The sequence below is a fragment of the Danio rerio genome, chromosome 23 (assembly GCF_052040795.2).
Source record: "Danio rerio strain M-AB ecotype USA chromosome 23, GRCz13ab, whole genome shotgun sequence".
Lineage (NCBI taxonomy): Eukaryota > Metazoa > Chordata > Actinopteri > Cypriniformes > Danionidae > Danio > Danio rerio.
In genome coordinates, this window is record NC_141043.1 from 39,576,474 (window position 1) to 39,597,140 (window position 20,667).

The 20,667-nt window shown below is 33.5% G+C and overlaps 1 protein-coding gene across 2 annotated transcripts; it reads left to right on the top strand.

Annotated features, from left to right (window-relative positions):
• Window positions 1-21: 21 nt before the first annotated feature.
• copz1 (COPI coat complex subunit zeta 1) lies at window positions 22-13,609 on the top strand. Of its 2 annotated transcripts, none has more exons than NM_131508.1 (9): window positions 22-111; window positions 476-544; window positions 2,733-2,814; window positions 2,900-2,991; window positions 3,080-3,135; window positions 3,228-3,305; window positions 7,729-7,780; window positions 7,994-8,032; window positions 13,152-13,609. In NM_131508.1, the coding sequence occupies exons 1-9, from the start codon at window positions 94-96 to the stop codon at window positions 13,197-13,199; spliced, it is 534 nt and encodes a 177-aa protein (NP_571583.1). In that variant the 5' UTR covers window positions 22-93; the 3' UTR covers window positions 13,200-13,609. The 2 variants fall into 2 exon arrangements, 1 of the variants encoding a protein (NP_571583.1); XR_015522959.1 differs by lacking the exon at window positions 13,152-13,609 and adding an exon at window positions 9,849-10,937 and having other exon boundaries at window positions 37-111; window positions 7,994-8,731.
• The last annotated feature ends 7,058 nt before the right edge of the window (window positions 13,610-20,667 follow it).

The window sequence follows — 20,667 nt, forward strand, 5'->3', positions numbered from 1 at the left end:
ATTTGCCCTTTTACCTCATGTCGTAAGCGGATGTACGAATACGCAAGAATTCAACGCACGAAGGAAGAGCGAGCGACATCTGTACAGTACAAGATGGATACGCTAATATTGGTAATATGATTATTATTTATCTCTTTATGTTGCATTAAAAGACTTTAAAACATCCGATGGCAGTTAGATCTTCCTTGTTTATTGTTCTAATAGCTCTTGCGCTACATCCGCAACAATAGCGAATCAGTTATCGAGCAGACGAGTTCAGCAATAACCTGTGTACAATATTATATTGAAGAGTTACTTTTTATTACACCCTTTTAGCGGAATAGTTTATTGATTTGTTGTATTTTGGTAATTGTTAGTGGTTATCTGATTCTGATGGACAGTTAGACTATGTCAGCTGAACCTTTGCCCTGATCACCTGATCTATTTGGCTGTAATTGATTGGTTATTTGTCATATTTGTGTGCGTGTTTTCACAGGAGCCTTCTCTGTACACTGTAAAAGCGGTTCTGATCATGGATAATGATGGAGAGAGACTGTATGCAAAGGTGAGCTCATCTGATGATCATCAAGAACAGGATCATATCTGAGTTGATCTACAGTGAGGTTTTATTTAATAGTTGATTCTAATATTGAGAGTCCAACAAGGCTTGCTGGCATGTATCATTTGTTTTTTGTTTGATATTTTATACATCAGCATTTTATGGTTCACATATTAATGGCATTGTTATAATCAGGGTATCTGCAGAGTCTTAAAAAATATAAATAAATAAAAAATCTCTGAAATTGTCTTGTAGGTCTTAAATCATTTTAAATGGGTCTTAATTTTCCTTTTGTTTATTTAAAGTTACCCAATCGATCCAACACACATCCAGTTGCCAACAATACATCTCAATAAAACTTTTAGCAAAATTGTTTTACGAATATTATAACAGTCTGTTGTGCATGCATTTACTTTTAAACATTTTTTTAGAATGTTGAGTTGAAAAAAATGCCCCATTAAAAAAAAAATCCGTAGCGTTTAGCCCTATGTAAGTCTGAAATTTTATTCATAATGGTCTGAAAAGGGTCTTTAAAAAGGTCTCAAATTTACTTTGTGAAACCTGCAGAAACCCTGAAGAATGTTCAAACTCGAGGAGAAAACAGAAAAGCATCTCAATTTTACTCAGAAGCCCAAAACTGAGTAGAAATATGCAATTTAGTTTAATTATTATTCATATAGCCAAAATATTGTAGCTTGTAATGCAATTAAATTAGTTATTCATAACAATAGGGTGACGAGGTGGCTCAGTGGTTAGCATGATTGCCTGACAGCAAGAAGGTCGCTGGTTCGAGCCTCAACTGGGTCAGTCAGCATTTCTGTGTGGAGTTTCCGGTTTCTCCCACAGTCCAAAGACATCCGCTATAGATGAATTGGATGAACTAAATTGGCCATGGTGTATGTGTGTGAATGTGAGAGTGTGTGGTTGTTTCTCAGTATTGGGTTGCAGCTGGAAGGGCATCTGCTGTGTGAAACGTGCTGGATAAGTTGGCAGCTCATTCTGTGTGGCTACACCTGATGAATAAAGGGACTAAGCCAAAGAAAATGAATGAATGAATGAATTCATAACAATAAAGATAGCTGCTGTAGTAACATATATCAGTTGTTACTCTCTTTATCTTAATAGTATGTTCTGGTAAGATATTTATATGCTTAGTTTTATGATTAAAGTTCTGTAGTTTTTTTATGTGATAGGAAAACGAGAATAATTGAAATGTGTATTAATAAAATGTATTCAGAAGTCTGATCATTTTAGCAAAGAAATAATGAACGAAGTAACTTTAGTCTATGCTTATTTTGAAGTTTTATTAACCCTACAATATATGTTTTTGAAAATCTTTTTTTTTTTTTCTAAGCATGGGTCAAAAAACAATACAAATATGTGCTACAGCTTTATATTCTCTTCCATATATTAGTATGTGTCCTGTTAAATAAAAAAATGACTATACATTACCTGATAAAATGTATTTTTTGTTAATATCAAAAATATTGTTAAGAAGATAACTTGATAACAACATTAATATGCTATAATTTTAAATTAATCATTGTTTAAACATCAATGTGCAGCAAAATGTTTCAAGACAAAAAATATATTTTTATTCATAACAAAAAAAGAAAATTTAATATTATCACTTCTTATTTTATTAATTGTAATATAATTATTTCAACCTGTACAGGTCAGCATAAGCAGGTCATTCGAAATTTACATAAATTGCATAAAAACTATTTCTAAAAGTAATTAATTAGCTCTCTTTGGCTCTAAAGTTATTAATTTATATTCCCCCTTTTTTATATATATATCTATTATTATACTTTATTGTTCATTTTCCTTCAGCTTAGTCTCTGATTTATCAAAAGACGCCACAGTGGAATAAACCACAAAGAATTCCAGCATATGTTTTACGCAACGGATGCCCTTCCAACTGCAACCCATCACTGGGAAACATCCATGCATTCACACACACTCATACACTTTAGCCAATTTAGCCTTTTTAATTCACCTATGGCGCTAACATGGGGAGAACATGCAAAGTCCACACGGAAATGTCAACACAAACCAGCAACCTTCTTGCTGTGATGCGATAGTGCTAACCACTGTGCCACCTATATATAGGCAGCACAGTGGTTAGCATTATCGCCTTACAAGTATACTTGTGTATATAATAGTTTGTGACTGTGTTGTGTTTATTTTTCAGTATTATGATGACACGTATCCCACAGTGAAAGAGCAGAAAGCCTTTGAGAAGAACATCTTTAACAAGACGCACAGAACAGACAGTACGTGCTCATATTACTGTCAGTCTGGTTTGTAAAACGTAAATAAAAAATAAAAAAACAAATCATCTTCTGGTCTCCTTGACAGGTGAAATCGCGTTGCTGGAGGGTCTAACGGTTGTGTACAAGAGCAATATTGATTTATATTTCTATGTAATTGGCAGCTCTCATGAAAATGAGGTAATGTTTATATACGTCATTTAGTAATGTACATTTTACTCTACTAAATACAATACTCATACGCTTCACTGTGTTTTTTTTCCCACAGCTGATGCTTATGTCAGTGTTGAATTGTCTCTTTGATTCTCTGAGCCAAATGCTGAGGTAGGAAAAAGCTTCTCATAGTGTGCTATGTGGTTTCTATCAGCTTCCCAGATGATAACAACTTAATCTTGATCATTTTCTATCTCTCTTAGGAAAAATGTGGAAAAGAGAGCCCTGCTGGAAAATATGGAGGGTCTTTTCTTGGCCGTTGATGAGATTGTTGATGGAGGGTAAGCCTTAAATAAAAGCATAGTTCACAAAAAATCTATAGAATTAACTCAGGCCATCCAAGATATAGGTGAGGTGTTGTTTTTTTTTCAGTTGAACATTAAAGATGACTTGGCTGAATCTGGTCTGCGGGTCAATGGCTTTGAGAATCAAAAAAATGATACAGGCAAAACTAAATGAATTAGCAGTGACTCCTGAGGATACACTGAGGTCTTATGAAGTCAATCAATCAGTCTGTGGAAGAAACTGAAAGCTGCTTACCTAAACTGTTACCTTCAATCTACCACCAACGCATGTTTTGTTTACTTTTTTATTCTCAAAATGGCAGTAGATATTGACTTGGATTTTATGAAAGGACCACAGTTTCAGCTAAGATTTCAATTTCAGTCTTCACTAATCCAGATCAATTTGAAAATGTCATATTTACCTAAAATAAATCACACACTTTTCAAAATGTTTATGCGTTAAAGGGTTAGTTCACCCATAAATAAAAGTTCAATCATATGTTTTATGCAGCGGATATTCCAGATGCAACCCAGTACTGGGAAACACTCATACATTTTCACATTCATGCATACAATTTAGTTATTCCAATTCACTTATACTGCATGTCTTTGGACTGTGGGGGAAACTAGAGAACCCACGCGACCAATGCCAACTGGCCCAGCCGGGACTTGAACCAGCGACCTTCTTACTTTGAGGCAACAGTGCTAACCACTGAGCCACCATGCTGCCTCAAAAATGAATATTCTATTAATAAATACTCAACCTTCTATTGTTGCAATCCCCTGACACATTCATTGGAACAAAATTAAGATATTTTAGGTTGAATATGTGAATTCTCTTACTCTACAGCAAGGATCCCGAGACGTTCAAAGTCCAGAAAAGGAACCAAAAACATTGTTAACATAATCCATGTCACTTCAGTGATTCATACAAACTGTAATACATTACATTATTAATTGATGACCATGTTATTTTACATTTGATTGTTTAATTTCTGTACTTAAATACTGTTAGACTCCACCGAAAACCATAAAGCACTGTTTATTTATTTACTTTACCTTGTAATTTATGCAGATGCACAGCTTAGAAAAAGACTTGATCATCCCAGTCAATCTAATTGAATGAAATCTTTTTAAATACAGCTATTTAAATCATCAGGTTAAATTATATGGTCCCACTTTATATTAAGTGTCTTTAACTACTATGTACTTACATAAAAAAATTAATACAATGTACTTACTGTGTTTATAATGTATTTGAGAACACTTGTGGTGCTTTTGAGTTGGAATTGAGTTTGGGTTATGGACAGATTTGATAGCATGGGTAGGATTAAGGGTGGGTTAAGGTGTAAGGGATGGTCAACAGTGTATTTACAAATGTAATTACAAAAGTTAATTACAGATGTAATTACATACATGTATTTAATCAAGAATAAGTACACAGTAAATACATGTATTTACAAAATAAGTACATTGTAACAAACTATTAGTTCCTTTGTAAGTACATATTAGTTAAGGCCACTTAATATAAAGTGGGACCAATTATATTCATATCGCAATTTATGTTGTAGCAAAACAAAATATCGCAATGTCAGATTGTTCCAATATCGTGCAGCTCTACTGAATTATCTTCATTATAAAAATAATTCAATAAAATCAATTGTTATTAAAGTTGCAAACGGTGCAATTTTTTAGGCCTGAATGTTTAAACTCATTCAGTCGCAGGCCTCAAAAACACATGCAAATGATAAACTATAATCCAGAGTCAACATTGCATATCCTGCTTTATGACTATTGCGAATGATCACACTGTGATATCACGATATATCGTGCAGCCTTAATTCATTTCATAATTGATGAACCTTAAAGTTACTGAACTGAACCAGTTCAGCTCGACTTTTAAAACCTAATTGATGACCGGATTCAGCAATTTTCCTCTTCATTACAACAAAAGCAATCTCTATTGTATAAAGCTCTATATAAATAAAGGTGACTTGACTTCTGGGCCATTGAAAAAAAAGCCACAGTGACCACTAGTGCTCATGCATATGTTATTTCCTGATCCCGTTCCTCCCTTTTTGTCCACATCCTTTCCTGTTTTCTTTCCATCAATAAATATGGCCCAAAAAAACAAGCATGCACTTTCTAAAACAATCTGAAACAAGTCCACAGTTTATACAGTGTTGTTCAGATTAATCCAGGTTTTAGTTTGTTTTATTGATACATGGCTAACAAGTTACCAGAAGGTGCAGTAGATTTTCTGAAGACAATCAAAACCCAGCATTCAGGATATGCACGGTGTTAAGGCTGTGAAATTGGGCAATTACTTGAAGTGGGTGTGTTCAAAAAGGAGCAGTGTGGCATTCAATCAGTGAGGTCATCAATTTTATGAAAAAATAAGTGAATCAGGTGGCCCCTATTTAAGGATGAAGCCAGTACTTATTAAACATTCAATTGAAACCCTGAGGCAAATGTCGTTCAAGACTTTGTTTAGAACAGGGGTCACCAATCTCGGTCCTGGAGGGCCGGTGTCCCTGCAGGGTTTTGCTCCAACTTGCCTCAACAAACCAGCCTGGATTTTCCAAGTATACCTAGTAAGACCTTGATTAGCTTGTTCAGGTGTGTTTGATTAGGGTTGGAACTAAAATCTGCAGGACACCGGCCCTCCAGGAACAAGTTTGGTGACCAATGGTTTAGAAGAACAGCACACTTTGATTAAAAAGTTGATTGGAGAGGGGAAAACCTATAATGAAGTGCAAAAAATTATAGGCTGTTCAGCTAATATGATCTCTAATGCCTTAAAATGGAGGGAAAAAAAACAAAGATGTGGAAGACCACCATCAAAATGGATCTGAAGGATTAACAGAATGGCAAAGGCTCAGCCAATGATCAGCTCCAGGATGATATTAGACAGTCTGGAGTTACCTATAAGTACTGTGACAGTTAAATGACGTCTGTGTGAAGCTAACCTATATTAAAGAATCCCTTGCAAAGTCCCTCTGCTAAAAAAAAACGGCATGTGCAGAAGAGCTTACAATTTGCCAAAGAACATATCAACTGGCCTAAAGAGAAATGGAGGAACATTTTGTGGACTGGTGAGAGTAAAATTGTTCTTTTTGGCTCCAAGGGCAAAAGACAGTTTGTGAGACGACCCCCATAGTCTTAATTCAAGCCACAGTGGACGGTGAATGCAGTGAAGCAAGGTGGTGTTTCCTACTATGATATTGGGCCTATTTATCGCATATCAGGGATCATGGATCAGTTTGCATATGCCAAAATGCTTGAAGAGGTCATGTTGAAATGGTTGTTTCAACAAGACAATGACTCCAAACACACTTGTAAACCAAACCAGCAAAATTATTGTTATGGAGTGGCCAGCCCAATCCCCTGACCTTTATTCAATCGAGAACTTGTGGGGATATCAAAAATGCTGTTTCTGAAGCAAAACCAAGAAATATAAATGAGTTGTCGAATGTTAAAGAATCATGGAGTGGAATAACAGCTGAAAGGTGCTTCAAGTTGCTTGACTCCATGCCACACAGATGTGAAGCAGTTATAGAAAACTGTGGTATTACAACTAAGTATTTGTTTAGTGATTCAAAGGATTGCTAAATCCTACAATCAAAAGCGTTTGTTCAAAAAAGTTTTGAGTTTGTACAGTCAATGGCAGACACTGCCCAATTGCACAGCCTTAAGAGCGTGCATATCATGAATGTTGGGTCTTGTTTGTGTTCTAAGAATCTTCTGCACCAACTGGTAACTTTTTTTTGCCATGCATCAATAAAAAATATAGTAAAAACCTGGATTATTCTGGTTCAGGGTTCATACACATTCACATGAAACATTTCAGGAATTTTCCAAAACTTTCAGGTGAATGTTCATGACCTAATGTTTTATGTAATGTCTACATACACGTGGTAAACAAGAAACAAAATGTATGTTCGAATGTACTACAGCATATCAATAGATCTGTGTTCATATTTAGTTTTACATCTGCAAAATAGTTTCTAGAAAGTATCTTGCTGTCCGTGTGAATATTTTAGAGATTTCAAATATAATTCATTAGAGATTGTTTCTGAACACGATGCTGAAAACGTTTCTTGAATTACGGTGAAAGCGAGTGAAAGAGAGGCAAAGCTAATATTGCGAGTTGTGAAGAGACGGCCAGCGCAATTGTATTTAAAACTTACCCAATATTATTATCTCAAATATATTCAAGAACCAGATATTTGTTAAACAAATTTCCATGACTTTTCCAAAACATTTCGGGTTTATTTGTTTTTTCCAAATCTTTTCCAGGCCTGGAAAATGCCTTGTCAAAATTCCTTGACTTTGCCAGGACCGTATGAACCCTGCTGGTTAGTCATGCTGTTCTGCTATTATTTTGAACAATACTGTATGTTGTTTCTCTTTTTTTCAGAGTGATTCTGGAGAGCGACCCACAGCAGGTGGTTCACCGTGTCGCATTGAGGGTAACTACTTCCTATTCTCCTCCATTGCCTTTCATTACGTGGTGAATTGCGAATGCTAATCTGCTTAGTATCTGCTGCATCTCATGCTCTGTCGCCACTGATGCGCATTATGGTTCAGCGAGTCGGCTATTAAGTTTGATTTCCAATAATCTTGCGTGCACGAGACAGGAAGCACGCCAGCAGTCCTAAAGTGCTTTTGTCATGTCGTTTCAGGGCGATGACGTGCCTCTGACAGAACAGACAGTCACTCAGGTGAGCTAAATCTCCATGCATTTTCCTTCAGCAACACCTGTCGCCACCGCGGAGCAAATGTTTTATAGTGGCGGTGCGATTTTTACCCATGATTCATCTGCCAAATGTGTCTGCTGTGGTCCGATTCAGAAGGTTCCTCTGGGCTGCCGCTAGTCTGCCGCATGTAAACATGATGGCTAATTATTGGCGGCTGTCTGCTAGCGATGGCTCCCCGCGGCTGCTGTTAGTCGTGAGCGCGGCCTGATTAATGTTCTCGTTTAAGAGGCTGTGCGACAGGCTGCCTGCATGGCTTTCGTGTGCGTGATTAATGGCTGTCTCCTTGTCTTCAGCGCTATACGGTTACGCGGAGCCTCCTGCAAATTAAGATGATGAATTAATTCCTGGATGTTTTGCTGCGCCTGCATTACTCGATTACAGGGATTGTCTCACACATGTACACCTTTCCTGTAAAAGTTGAACATTACACTAGTGAAGTTTTCGATAGTTTGGTGTTGGTTGTAAAGAAATTGGTTTGTTCATTTGGCATGGACGCATCAAATTGATAGTTCACCCAAAAGACGAGTCTTTACTTACTGTTTGCTTTCCATGAAGTGGTTCCCAACTTTTTTTATTGTGTGGAAATTTAAAGAAGATATTTTGAGGAAAGCTGGCAACCACTGACATCAATAGTAGGTAAATCAAATACTATGGAAGTCAACGGTTTAAAAAATTACTATTTATTCCCCTTAAGTGGTTCCAAACCTTCCTGAGTATCTTCACTCTGTAGAAATTTAAAGAAGATGTTTTGACGAAAGCTGGAAACCGGTAACCATTGACTTCCATAGTAGAAAAAACAAATACTTTGGAAGTCAGTGATTTGAAGATGTACTCACTATTTGCTCTCACTCAGGTGGTTCCAAACCTTTATGGGTTTTTTATTCTGTTGAAATTTAAAGAAGATAGTTTAATGGAAGCTAAATACGGGTAACCATTGACTTCTATAGTAGGAAAAACAAATACTATGGAAGTCAGTGGTTTGGAAATTTACTCCCTATTTACTCTCCCCCAAGTGGTACCAAACATTTTTGGGTTTCTTTTATTCTGTTGAAATTTAAAGAAGATAGTTTAATGGAAGCTAAATACCGGTAACCACTGACTTCCATAGTAGGAAAAAGAAATACTATATGGAAGTCAGTGGTTTGAATATTTACTGACAATTTGCCCTACCTCAATTTGTTCCAAACCTTTATGGGTTTCTTGTATTCTGTTGAAATTTAAAGAACATACTTTATAAAAAGCTGAAAACCGGTAACCATTGACTTGCATAGCAGGACAAAATAAATAATACGCAAGTCAGTGGTTTGAAAATTTACTCACTGTTTGCTTTCTCCAAAGTGGTACCAAACCTTTATGGGTTTCTTTTGGTTTGTTGTAATTTAAAGAGGATACTTTTACAAAAGCTAAAAACTGGTAACCATTGACTTCCATAGTAGGAAAATAAAAATACAGTGAAAGTTAGTGTTTTGGAAATCTATTCACTTTTTGCTCTCTCCCAAGTGGTTCCAAACTTTTCTAAGTCTAAGTATCTTTATTTTGTTGAAATTTAAAAAGATAGATTGAAAAAAGCTGAAGCACGGTAACCATTGACTTCCATTGTAAAAAAACAAATACTATGGGGGTCACTGGTTGGTATATTTACTATTTGCTCTTTCTCAAGTGGTTCCAAATCTTTGAGTTTCTTTAATTCTGTAAAATTTAAAGAAGATTTTTTGATGGAAGCTGAAAACCAGTAACCATTGACTTTCAAAGTATTTGTTTTTCCTACTATGGAAGTCAGTAGTTTGAAAATTCACTCATTATTTGCTCTACCTCAAGTGGTTCCAAACCTTTCTGAGCATCTTTTTTTTTATTTTTTATTTTTTATAAATACTTTAAAGAAAGCTGAAGAGCGTCACCATTGACTTCCAAAGTAGGAAAAACAAATACGATGGAAGTCAGTGGTTTGAATATTTACTATTTGCTCCTCAAGTGGTTACAAACCTTAATGGGTTTCTTTTATTCTGTTGGAATATAAAGATGATACTTTTGAAGAAAGCTGAAGACCACTAACCTTTAATTTCCGTAGTAGGAAAAACAAATACTGTGGAAATTAATGGTTTGAAAATCTACTCACTCTCCCAGGTAGTTGTAAACCTTTATGGGTTTATTTTATTATGTTGAAGTTTAAAGTAGATATTTTGACGAGCTGAAAACCAGTAACCATTGACATCCATAGAAGGAAAAAAAATATTATTGAAGTCAGTAGTTTGAAAATTCACTCACTATTTGCTCTCCCTCAAGTGGTTCCAAATCTTTTAAGTATCTTAAAACTGTAACAATTTATAGAAGATAAATGCTGTTGTAAGGCATAAAATGTTCCAATTTTTTGTTGAAAATGTTTTTTTTTTAAATAGCAAATTACCTCATTTACACAACTTTGTGTGGTTTTAAATCATAATGCGTTTTTTTCTAAACAGTAAACGCACAAAAAAAGATATTTTGAAAAATGTTGATTGCTGGAAAAAATTACTATGGAGGTCAATGAGTGCCAGCTATTAGCATTCTTCAAAATATCATCTTTTCTGTTCTTTTTTTGTTGAAGAATGAGGTTTAAAATCACATGACTGAGAAAACGATCAGAGAATTTTCAGTTTTGGGTGAACTAACCCTTTAATGCCATCCAACCTTCTTTAAAAAATTTAATGGAGTTACACTTTTGTGGTAAAACTATATCAGGTTATTAAAATCAAAATCAATTTTTTTTTCTTCTGAAATTTCTAAAACTTTATTTGACTTAACTTTGTTGAAATTTCTGTACTAGTGTTGACTATAAAAGCGCTCTTGTTATCTAATAAAGCATGCTTTAAAGATGGAAGGCTTTCCACCCTGATGGATGCGTGTCTTTAAAGAAATGTGATAGCATTAATGAGTCAAGAACACAAACACGTTAAAATTCAATTACCTTTCGTGGCTTTGGTGACAAGTGAGCTTTTTTAGGAGTGGTTTGGTCAATCCGTCCTTATTGAGTAATTTGATTTACTGACGAGGAGCACAAAACACTTCAAATGAATGATTCTGAAGCTGCTAATTTATTCTAATTAAATGTGACTAATTATTTAGCATTAGCTAATTTGAAACATTGGGTTATAATAAATTGTCAGAAGCCCACTTTCAGATGTTCCTACACAGAAGATCCTAATGACGCCCTAAATTAATTATAACAGCCATTAAAAGTGGATTTAAAGGAGCACCGGGTAATGTTTCTTCATTTGAAAGTTTGACATCTGCAATATTAAAAGTTTGATTGACATGAGACTTCGGATCTATTAGACTCCAGCTGCCATGTTATAATATAGAAATGTAGAGCTGCATGGGGGAAAATTAAGAGATCTTTTGAGAATTCTGTTTGAGTGAAAAGAAAATTGTGTGTGTGTGTGTTATCCTCTAAATTACTAATGATGTAAAGATAAAAATTAAAACTGTTGTCATTTAGGGCAGATTTTGCAGAAATGTAAATGTTTTCATCCAGGTGTATTTAACATATTAGACTGCTCAATACCAAGGTTTGACCTTCAGAAGAGTTCAGAAATAAATATTTGGTGGAATAACAATAATAGACCATTTATGATTTTTACAATTTGTGATTTTTCTGAGGGGGAAAATGTAAATTATTACAATATTTTTGATAGAAATATTAAATAAAAAATTAATCAGACCTTTTGTAGAATAAAATAAATATTAAAATTTTACTGAACACATACCTTATGAATCCAGTGCATCCAGAGAAACTGATAATTCACTAGCGGTTATTAAATATGAATTAAATAATAAAATGCTTTGTACATTATATTGTTTACATAATAAATGTATTGGTTCAGACTTTATTAGTTGGTGAATTAAACTATGTTTAAAACACATAATTCATCAAGAGTTATAATATATTTTCACATTGTATATTTCAATAAAAAATTTTTTCCAACATTTATTAATTTAATTAAGTTGTATACTTATAATTTAATTAAATGTAATATTTATTTTTTGTTGCAAAAATAGATTGTAATTTTCTCTGCTTTATTATTTAAACTTTAGATGAGTTATTCTTATTCCAACAAATGGTAATTAATATTAAAACATTTGTTATTTAGAATGATTGATTGTAATTTTCTGGGGGAAATGCACTAAATTATTACAATATTTATAGAATAAACCAAATCTTAAAATTTTGCTAAAGGCATTCCTATAAAGAAATTTAGTACATCCTGAAAATTTGTCTAGTAGTTATCAAATATAAGAAATAATAAAATGTATTTTACATTATAATATACATCATATTGTTTACAAATAAAATGTAAACAGTTATTAGGTGAATTAAACCATGTTTAGTACACATAATTCACCTATTGTTACATATAATAATATATTTTTAAATGATGTATTTGAATAAATTCAATTTAAATGTAATTAACTACATTTTAAATTATCTACTTTGTATGTTTTATCATTAAATTAAATGCTATATTATATATATTCATGTTATTTTTTTTGTTACATTTAAATACATTGTCATTTTCTCTGTTTTACTGTAAACTTCAGAAGAGTTATTCATTAATATTTGGTGGAATAATGATAACTTTTGTTATTTAAAACAGTTCTCATTTTTTAGGGGAGGAAATACACTAAATTATTACAATATTTTAATGAAAAAATTGGGGAAAAAGTATCAGACAGTTTATAGAATTAAACAAATATAAAAGTAATATTAGACCCATACATAATAAATCCAGTACATCCAGAGGAATTTTCCAGCATTATTTTAATATAAGAAATATTAAAATGTCTATTACATTTGACAATTGTTTGTGTACTAATCAGTGTTTAATTTACCAATTGGTACATTTTTATATATATTTATATATTTAATAATATATTTATTTATATAATTTAATTCATATTTTATCTTCAAAATTAAATGCAATATTTAAAAAAATAAATTGTTACATTTAAATATATTTAATGTCTTTTCTCTATTTTAATACACAATATCATGTACATGACTGGTATATCTCAGCTCTAACTTTATATTGTTATTCTTTTATTTTAGGTGCTACAGTCAGCGAAGGAGCAGATCAAATGGTCTCTCCTGCGATAGGATTCTTCAGCTTTCTGTCCTGAACTGAAGCGAGGAAAAGCAATGAGAGAGCACCTCTTTTCATCACTACTGTCCCTTTCTGCCCTTTTCTCCGTGAGTGTTTTCATGACTGTTAAAGTGCACATCCACTGAAAACCACTTCTCCAGTTTCTCTCACTCCAGATAAGACCAGCAACAGCGCTATTTCTACACATTAACACAAGAGGAAGAAGCTTGCCGGGACTTTCTTTTTGGGAAAAGTACCGGGGCGTTTGTTTTTTTTTAAAGCCCATTCCAGTAAGCGCTTGAATATATGGCTGGTTTAGTGAATGATATCACTGTTGTACTGTGAGATTTTCATGAGGATTCATGTACATTCCAGTGGTCGATCTTTTCTCTGTTTTTGGATTGAAGTAAAGAGTTTCATCCCAGTTCTGCTGTGTTTTCCCTTTTTTTTGGGCTACTGTTGGGTTTGCAGAGGCGGCCGGTCGTGACTTTTCCTTGCCAATATTTTGAGGTCACTTTGTTTACTGTTTTTGTGTTTTATGTCCGTCATCTGTTGCTCATATGTAAAGTTAGAGACTTTTGGCGAGCTGGTAAACATGTAAAATACATAGTGACGACCACATAGACACGCGCATCGAAAACAACCATATATTAACACTTTAGCATTTTGATTATGAGTCATGAATGGGTAAATGTGCTCTAGGTTTGGGTGATGTATGTAGGTTTTTGACTTCTAAAGCATAAAAATACCAGAATATGTATATTAGATATATGTATATATTTAAGAAACCTGCTAAGTTAACATTCTTGTTTATATAAAAACAATCCTGATATTCTGCTTTAAAAATGTGCTTTGAAAACTGTTTTTGTTTTGGTCATTTAACCCACTCACTGTCACTTTAGCCAGCTATAATTCAGCTTGTTGGAAAACAGCGCATTTCATTCATTCAGTCAAGAAGGCTCTCAACTGAAATGCGACCTCTGATGGACCGTAGTAGACTCCGAAATGAGATGCAGATTCAGAGTTCCACATGAGGTTGTTATTATAGCAAATAATATGAATATCACGAGCGTAAACATTAGGCGAGCAGGTTTCATTGTAACCCTGTGTAAAAACACGCTACATGAGGAGATTTGCAGTGATGAGCAATATGGCATTTTCACCAGACAAAACATGAGGGGAAATTTAAAGAAGCACAGAATATGCACTCATGAAATAAGTTAGGTTTATAATCTAATTAATACATATTAACTCTCTTTAACATTATTAAATGTAGATGCTGAATCACTGATCTGTGTTGGTTTTGAGTCATAGTTCTTAAGTTCAATTTCAAATGGTTTATTTTCAAGATCTGAGGTGACCCATCTGCTGCTGCTTTCAGCAGTATGGCAATAAATGTGATGTAAAATGGCATTGTTAGCATTTAACACTGAATAAAGGTGTATTTGAGGTGATCACTGTCAGTTTTCTGTTGTTCAGCTGCAAAAATTGAAGGCGTTTCTAATATATCAATACGAGATGTTGGTAAGGACAAAGACTCTTTTTACTATGAAAATATTCCTTCTATCACATACGTTGCTTTTATATAGAACATGATTTAAATTAGCCTTAAATCAGCATTTAGATCCTGTTGGTTCTCAATCTGGCAACCTGCGCTTGTATTTGTTTTGATCCAGGATTAATACCTAGTTCAACCACAGGGTGTCAAACGTGCATACTGCATCTTCAAGCACTTTGCTTAGTAAGGCCCATAATTAGGGATGCTCCGATTGATCGGCTGGTAATATCTGCCGATAATCACATTTCACAACTCGATCAGTACTCACTGATCTGGCCAATCTCATGAGCCGATTGCAAGTGTTTAACACATGAGCAGTAGCATTATAAATTGCATTATTAGTCATTTTTCTTACCGTTATTTTTTTGTAAAGCTGCTTCTGACCATTACATGTATGCAACATCCTTAATTAATTATCTTAGGTAAGGCGAGATCTTATACTTTAGAGGGAAAATGTGCTTATGCAATGGCAAAGTTATATGAAGCTTGAAGCATCAGAATGGGTACTCGATATCGGCTGATCACCTATGATAAGGAATCGGTACTCAGTATCAGCTGCAAAAAGTCCTACTCGTAATAACTTTAATGTACAATTATGTTATTAAAATGTAAAATATTAAGCTGGTACTTAAATAAATAAAAACAATTGTTCAGAATAGCGTTGAGATTTAAAATGTATTTATTTATTTATTCATTTTTCTTCAGCTTAGTCCCTTTATTTATCAGGGGTCGCCACAGCAGAATAAACCGCCAACTTATCCAGCATGTTTCACAAAGCAGATGCCCTTCCAGTTGCAACCCAGTACTGGGAAACACCCATACATTCTCATGCACACACATACACTACGGCCAATTTAGTTTATTCAATTCACCTATGGCACGTCTTTGGACTGTGGGGGAAACTGAAGCACCTGGAGGAAACCCACGCCAACATGCAAACTCCACACAGAAATGCCAACTGACCCAGCCAGGACTTGAACCAGCAACCATCTTGCTGTGAGCCGACTGCTAACCAATGAGCCACTGTGTCGCACTTGTTTATTAATTTTTATTATTATTCTGGAAAATGATTCAAAGTTATTTTTCCGCCTATTATTGCTTGCTTAACTTTAGAGTCATGAATGGGTAAATGTGGTCTAGGTTAATCATTTTGCTTATTAAGGCTCGTAATGACTTTAATGTACAATTATTAATGTTATTAAATGGAAAATATTAAGAGGCCACTGGAAAAGAAAAAAAAACAATGGGTCAGAATAGCAAATGTTTTTAGTTGTGATTGAAAACGTATGACTTTATTAATTATTATTTTTTAATTATTCTGTAACATGATTCAAAGTTTTTCTTCCACCAAATATTGCTCTATTAACACTTCTGAAATTAAAACATTGGTGATGTGCTGCATAAAACTTTTTTTTAAAAACATATTTGAAAGAAACGTCAACAGTAGTTTACAGAATAAAATTTTAACTATAAATCATAATTTCAGAGAAAAATGTCAAGATGTCGTAATTTTTTTTAATCATATACAGTCTATTTATTAAATCTAAATGTATTAACAGGGTGTATAGTCTGTTTTAGCGTTTATATATTATAAATTTTTTTTACATATATTAATACTTACACCTAATATATAGGTAATTATTATTTACAATGATTAGCCTTCCTTTGAAATGTTAATTGTTTTCTAAATATTTAACGTCTGTATTAAAGTGTTTATACATATATAAATAATTATAATTTATTCATTCATTTTCTTTTCGGCTTAGTCCCTTTATTAATCTGGGGTCAGCACAGCGAAATGAACCACCAACTTATCCAGCATATGTTTTACACAGCAGATGCCCTTCCAGCTGCAACCCATCTTTGGGAAACACACACACACACACACACACACAACAGACAATTTAGCTTACCCAATTTACCTGTACCACATATGTTTGGACTGTGGGGGAAACCGGAGCACCCGGACTCCATGCAGAAACGTCAACTGACACAGCCGAGGCTCGAACCAGCGACCTTCTTGCTGTGAGGCAACAGCACTAACCACTGTACCACCGCGTCACCCAATAATTATTATATTTACATAATATATAGTCATTTTACAGGGGTCTTAAATCTCAAAAACTAAATTTTAGGCCTTAAAAAGTCTTAAATCTTCTGAAAATTGTGTTGCAGGTCTGAAATCTTTTCTAACAGGTCTTCATTTTCCTTTGTTCATGTATAGCTACCCAATCTGGCCATTAACACTAATACAATCACCAACAATCCCAATCTCAATAAAACTTTTCATTTTAAATATCATTTTTAACTCTATTTAGCATGATGTTTTACTTACTTTACTTACAGTAACATTTATATAAACTTTCTCTATTTATTTACTGCTCAGGATAATGACCTGATCTGTATTTTTATTATTAAATTATCATTGTTAAATGTATTAAATCATAAATATTTTTGATAGGAAAACTGAAAAAATTTTCCAACTGGGATATTCGAAACAAATCCTTAGCATTTAGCTTTTTAAATCTAAAACTTCCTTCATAATAGTCTCTAAAAAGGTGTTAAAAACTCTTAATTTTCACTTGGTGAAACCTGCATATACCCTGTTTTATTATTATTTTTTTATTATTAGCCTTCTTGTGAAATGCTGTTTATTGTAGTTTATTGAGATTTTTTTCAACATCTTACTTTTAAAAATTATAGTTTTCATAATGAATTTCCAACAACTCATTTTTCTTGTCTGCCATGATGACAGCACATAATATTTTATTAGTTGTTTGAACTGAATTGTTTTATGTTCTATCCACTTACATTTGTAAAAAATAAGAACTTAACTTGATCGTTTTATGTTCATGGTGAGCTTATTTTGACCAATTGGATGGACAGTGAAGAGAAAACAAGCACTATTAGTTGACTTAATGCTTCAAAAAGCCTACTGGTCTTTGGCATACAAACTGTATACTTTGCCCAACTGGTGTTTCAGTGAGTGAAAGTCAATCCAAGATCGCTCTCTGCTGGTCGTAAATGAGACACACATCCACAAACACACACACACACTCCTGAGGCTGAACTGCGCTAAACATTTACTAGGCTTACGTTTTTAACTTTTGTTTTCTTTGCCCTTGTTTGTGTCCCGGGCCCGTTTTACTCCATTACGCATGTTATATTACAAGTGTTTTAATACACCCACAACTGTGAGGTTAATTAGTAGCTTTTCTTTCCGCGCTATATTAATAGTCAATTTAGATTTGGTTGTAAATTACATGCATACAGCATATGGTGCAGTTTTAAGAGGTCCTAAAACCGGCTGTTATTTAAAAACCCAGAATATAGTCATTTTGGCCACACGCCCTGGTACATTACATGAATAAACTGTTCGTTATGACAAATTAAAAATCGGTTGTTGCTGCATAAAGGCGAGACTCTGCAGAGAAATACAACTCATTTGTTGATTGATTACACTGACAATTTTTGTAAAAATCGTATTACAATTTTTCTAAAATGTTAGATTTAAATATGCAAATGAGACATTATTTAAATTCTAAAATGAGGCATACATTTCTAGCACAAAATCTGATTGTTTTATTTTTAATTTCTTTTTATCAGTCCACAAGTCAGAAAAAAGCTACTGAACAGAATGCATTTTTAAAATTATAAAGAAATCCCTCAGGAAAAGCCTACCCCAGAATACAGTATGTGAATAAAAGTGTAAAGTTTAGTGTTGTTATGACTGCCTTATTTAATATGGGTCACACTTTATTTTAATGTACAATTCCTGCTATAACAAACCATTAGCTAAGACTATTAGTTCAATAAACTACTAATTTTGACAAGCTACATCCATTTTGGGTAAATGTATGGAAAGAGTATGATCAAGGCACATCTGGAACTAAGTGGTCAAAGATTTGGAAACCCTTCAGTTCGCCTACAGGGGAAAGAGAGGGGCACTGATGATGCTGTAATAACTGTGTGTGATTTTGTTGCTGAATCCAACAGACTACAAATTACGTTAGAATTCTATTGATAGATTTTAGCTCAGCTTTTAATTCAATTTGGACAGATATTCTCCTGCAAAGGTTACTTGATTTAGGAATGAATTGTGATCTTGTTTGGTGGATAAAAGATTTCCTTTTAAATCATCCTCAAAGAGAAGTTGTTAACGATGTGGTGTCTAAAACAATGATTGTAAATACAGGAGTTCCACAAGGAAGCATTTTATCTCCCTTACTTTTTTCTCTTTACACAAATGAACTTAAGGATCCAGGATTTAGGTTTTAGGTTATTTAAATATGCAGATGATATGGCACTTGATGGCCTAAAACAGGAACAGAAAGAGATACCTTGTATTATAGTTTTTGCTTCAAAATTGGATTAAAAGGCGTTCACTGGAGATACATTTCAATAAAACCAAGGAGATGATAATTAGTAGAAATAAACTAGTTCTTAGTACAGGGTTGAAACCTCTGGCCCTTGAGGGACATGAAATAGAGACAGTTGGATGTTTTAAATATTTAGGAACATGTATTGATAGTGGACTGACATTTGCTTATTAATTAGATTATATCTCATTAGGAGGTTACAACAATTTGAGTTGTAGTTGAGACGGTATGAAACTTGATTGAAAGTGTTGTGAGTTTTAACATGATTGCATGGTATGGATCTGTTGCCAATTAAGGAAAAGCAAAAACTGTTGAGTAGTAAAAATTTCCAGTGCAATTAAAGCACAAAGACAACCAAATGAAATGTATTCAATAAGAATTAAACAGAAAGCACATGTCATTATTGAAGATTGTTCCCATAGCTTAAATATAAAATTTCAGCCCTTGCCATCAAAAAAATATTTTGGGCAACCTCAAGTAAAGAAAAATGTGTATCAAATGTCCTTTGTGCCATTAGAATTTTAAATACTGGGATCAGTATATAGGGTTTAAATAGAGTTTTTAATGTGATATATACAGTTGAAGTCAGAATTATTAGACCCCCTGTTTTTTTTCTTCCCCAATTTCTGTTTAATGGAGAGGAGATTTTCAACACATTTCCAAACATAATAGTTTGAATTACTCATTTCTAATAACTGATTTATTTTATATTTGCCATGATAAGAGTAAATTATATCTGACTAGATATTTTTAAGACACTTCTATACAGCTTAAAGTGACATTTAAAGGCTTAACTAGGTTAATTAGGTTTACTAGGCAGGTTAGGGTAATTAGGCAAGTTATTGTATAGCGATGGTTTGTTCTGTGGACAGTCAGAAAAAATATATAAGGGGCTAATAATTTTGACCTTGAAATGGTTCATAAAAAATTAAAAACTGCTTTTATTCTAGCCAAAATAAAACAAATAAGACTTTCTCCAGAAGAAAAAATATTATCAGACATTCTGTGAAAGTTTCCTTGCCCTGTTAAACATAATTAGGGAAATATTTAAAAAAGAAAAAAAACTTCAAGAGAGGCTAACAATTCTGACCTCAGCTGTATGTGATGACATTGAATGTATTTGTGTTGCCTGTTTTTTTCTGTGATGTGTGTAATGTGAACGCTGATGTTTTTGTGTGGTGAAGCCAAAGATACATTTTTCCACTTGTAGACAATAAAGAAAGTAAAGGTAAAGTATACATTTGCTGGTTAATAGTTGGGTTTAGATATTAGGGATGTAAAATAAAATCACATTTTATAAGTCCTAATAAACAGTTAATATCCTAATAATAGACAGCTAATATTGTTACTTTATTGAATTGTTACTTAAACTAAAGAGTTACCTATATTTGTGCTGTAATTAAAAACTACAGATACAACTTGATAAAGTGTGACAAAAGAAACACTTATTAGTGTATTTCTTTATAGTGGACTTAAAAAAAACACTTTATAATATGCAAAAGAGTCTCAAAATTGACAGGTAGATGAAAAAAACTGTTTTCGATG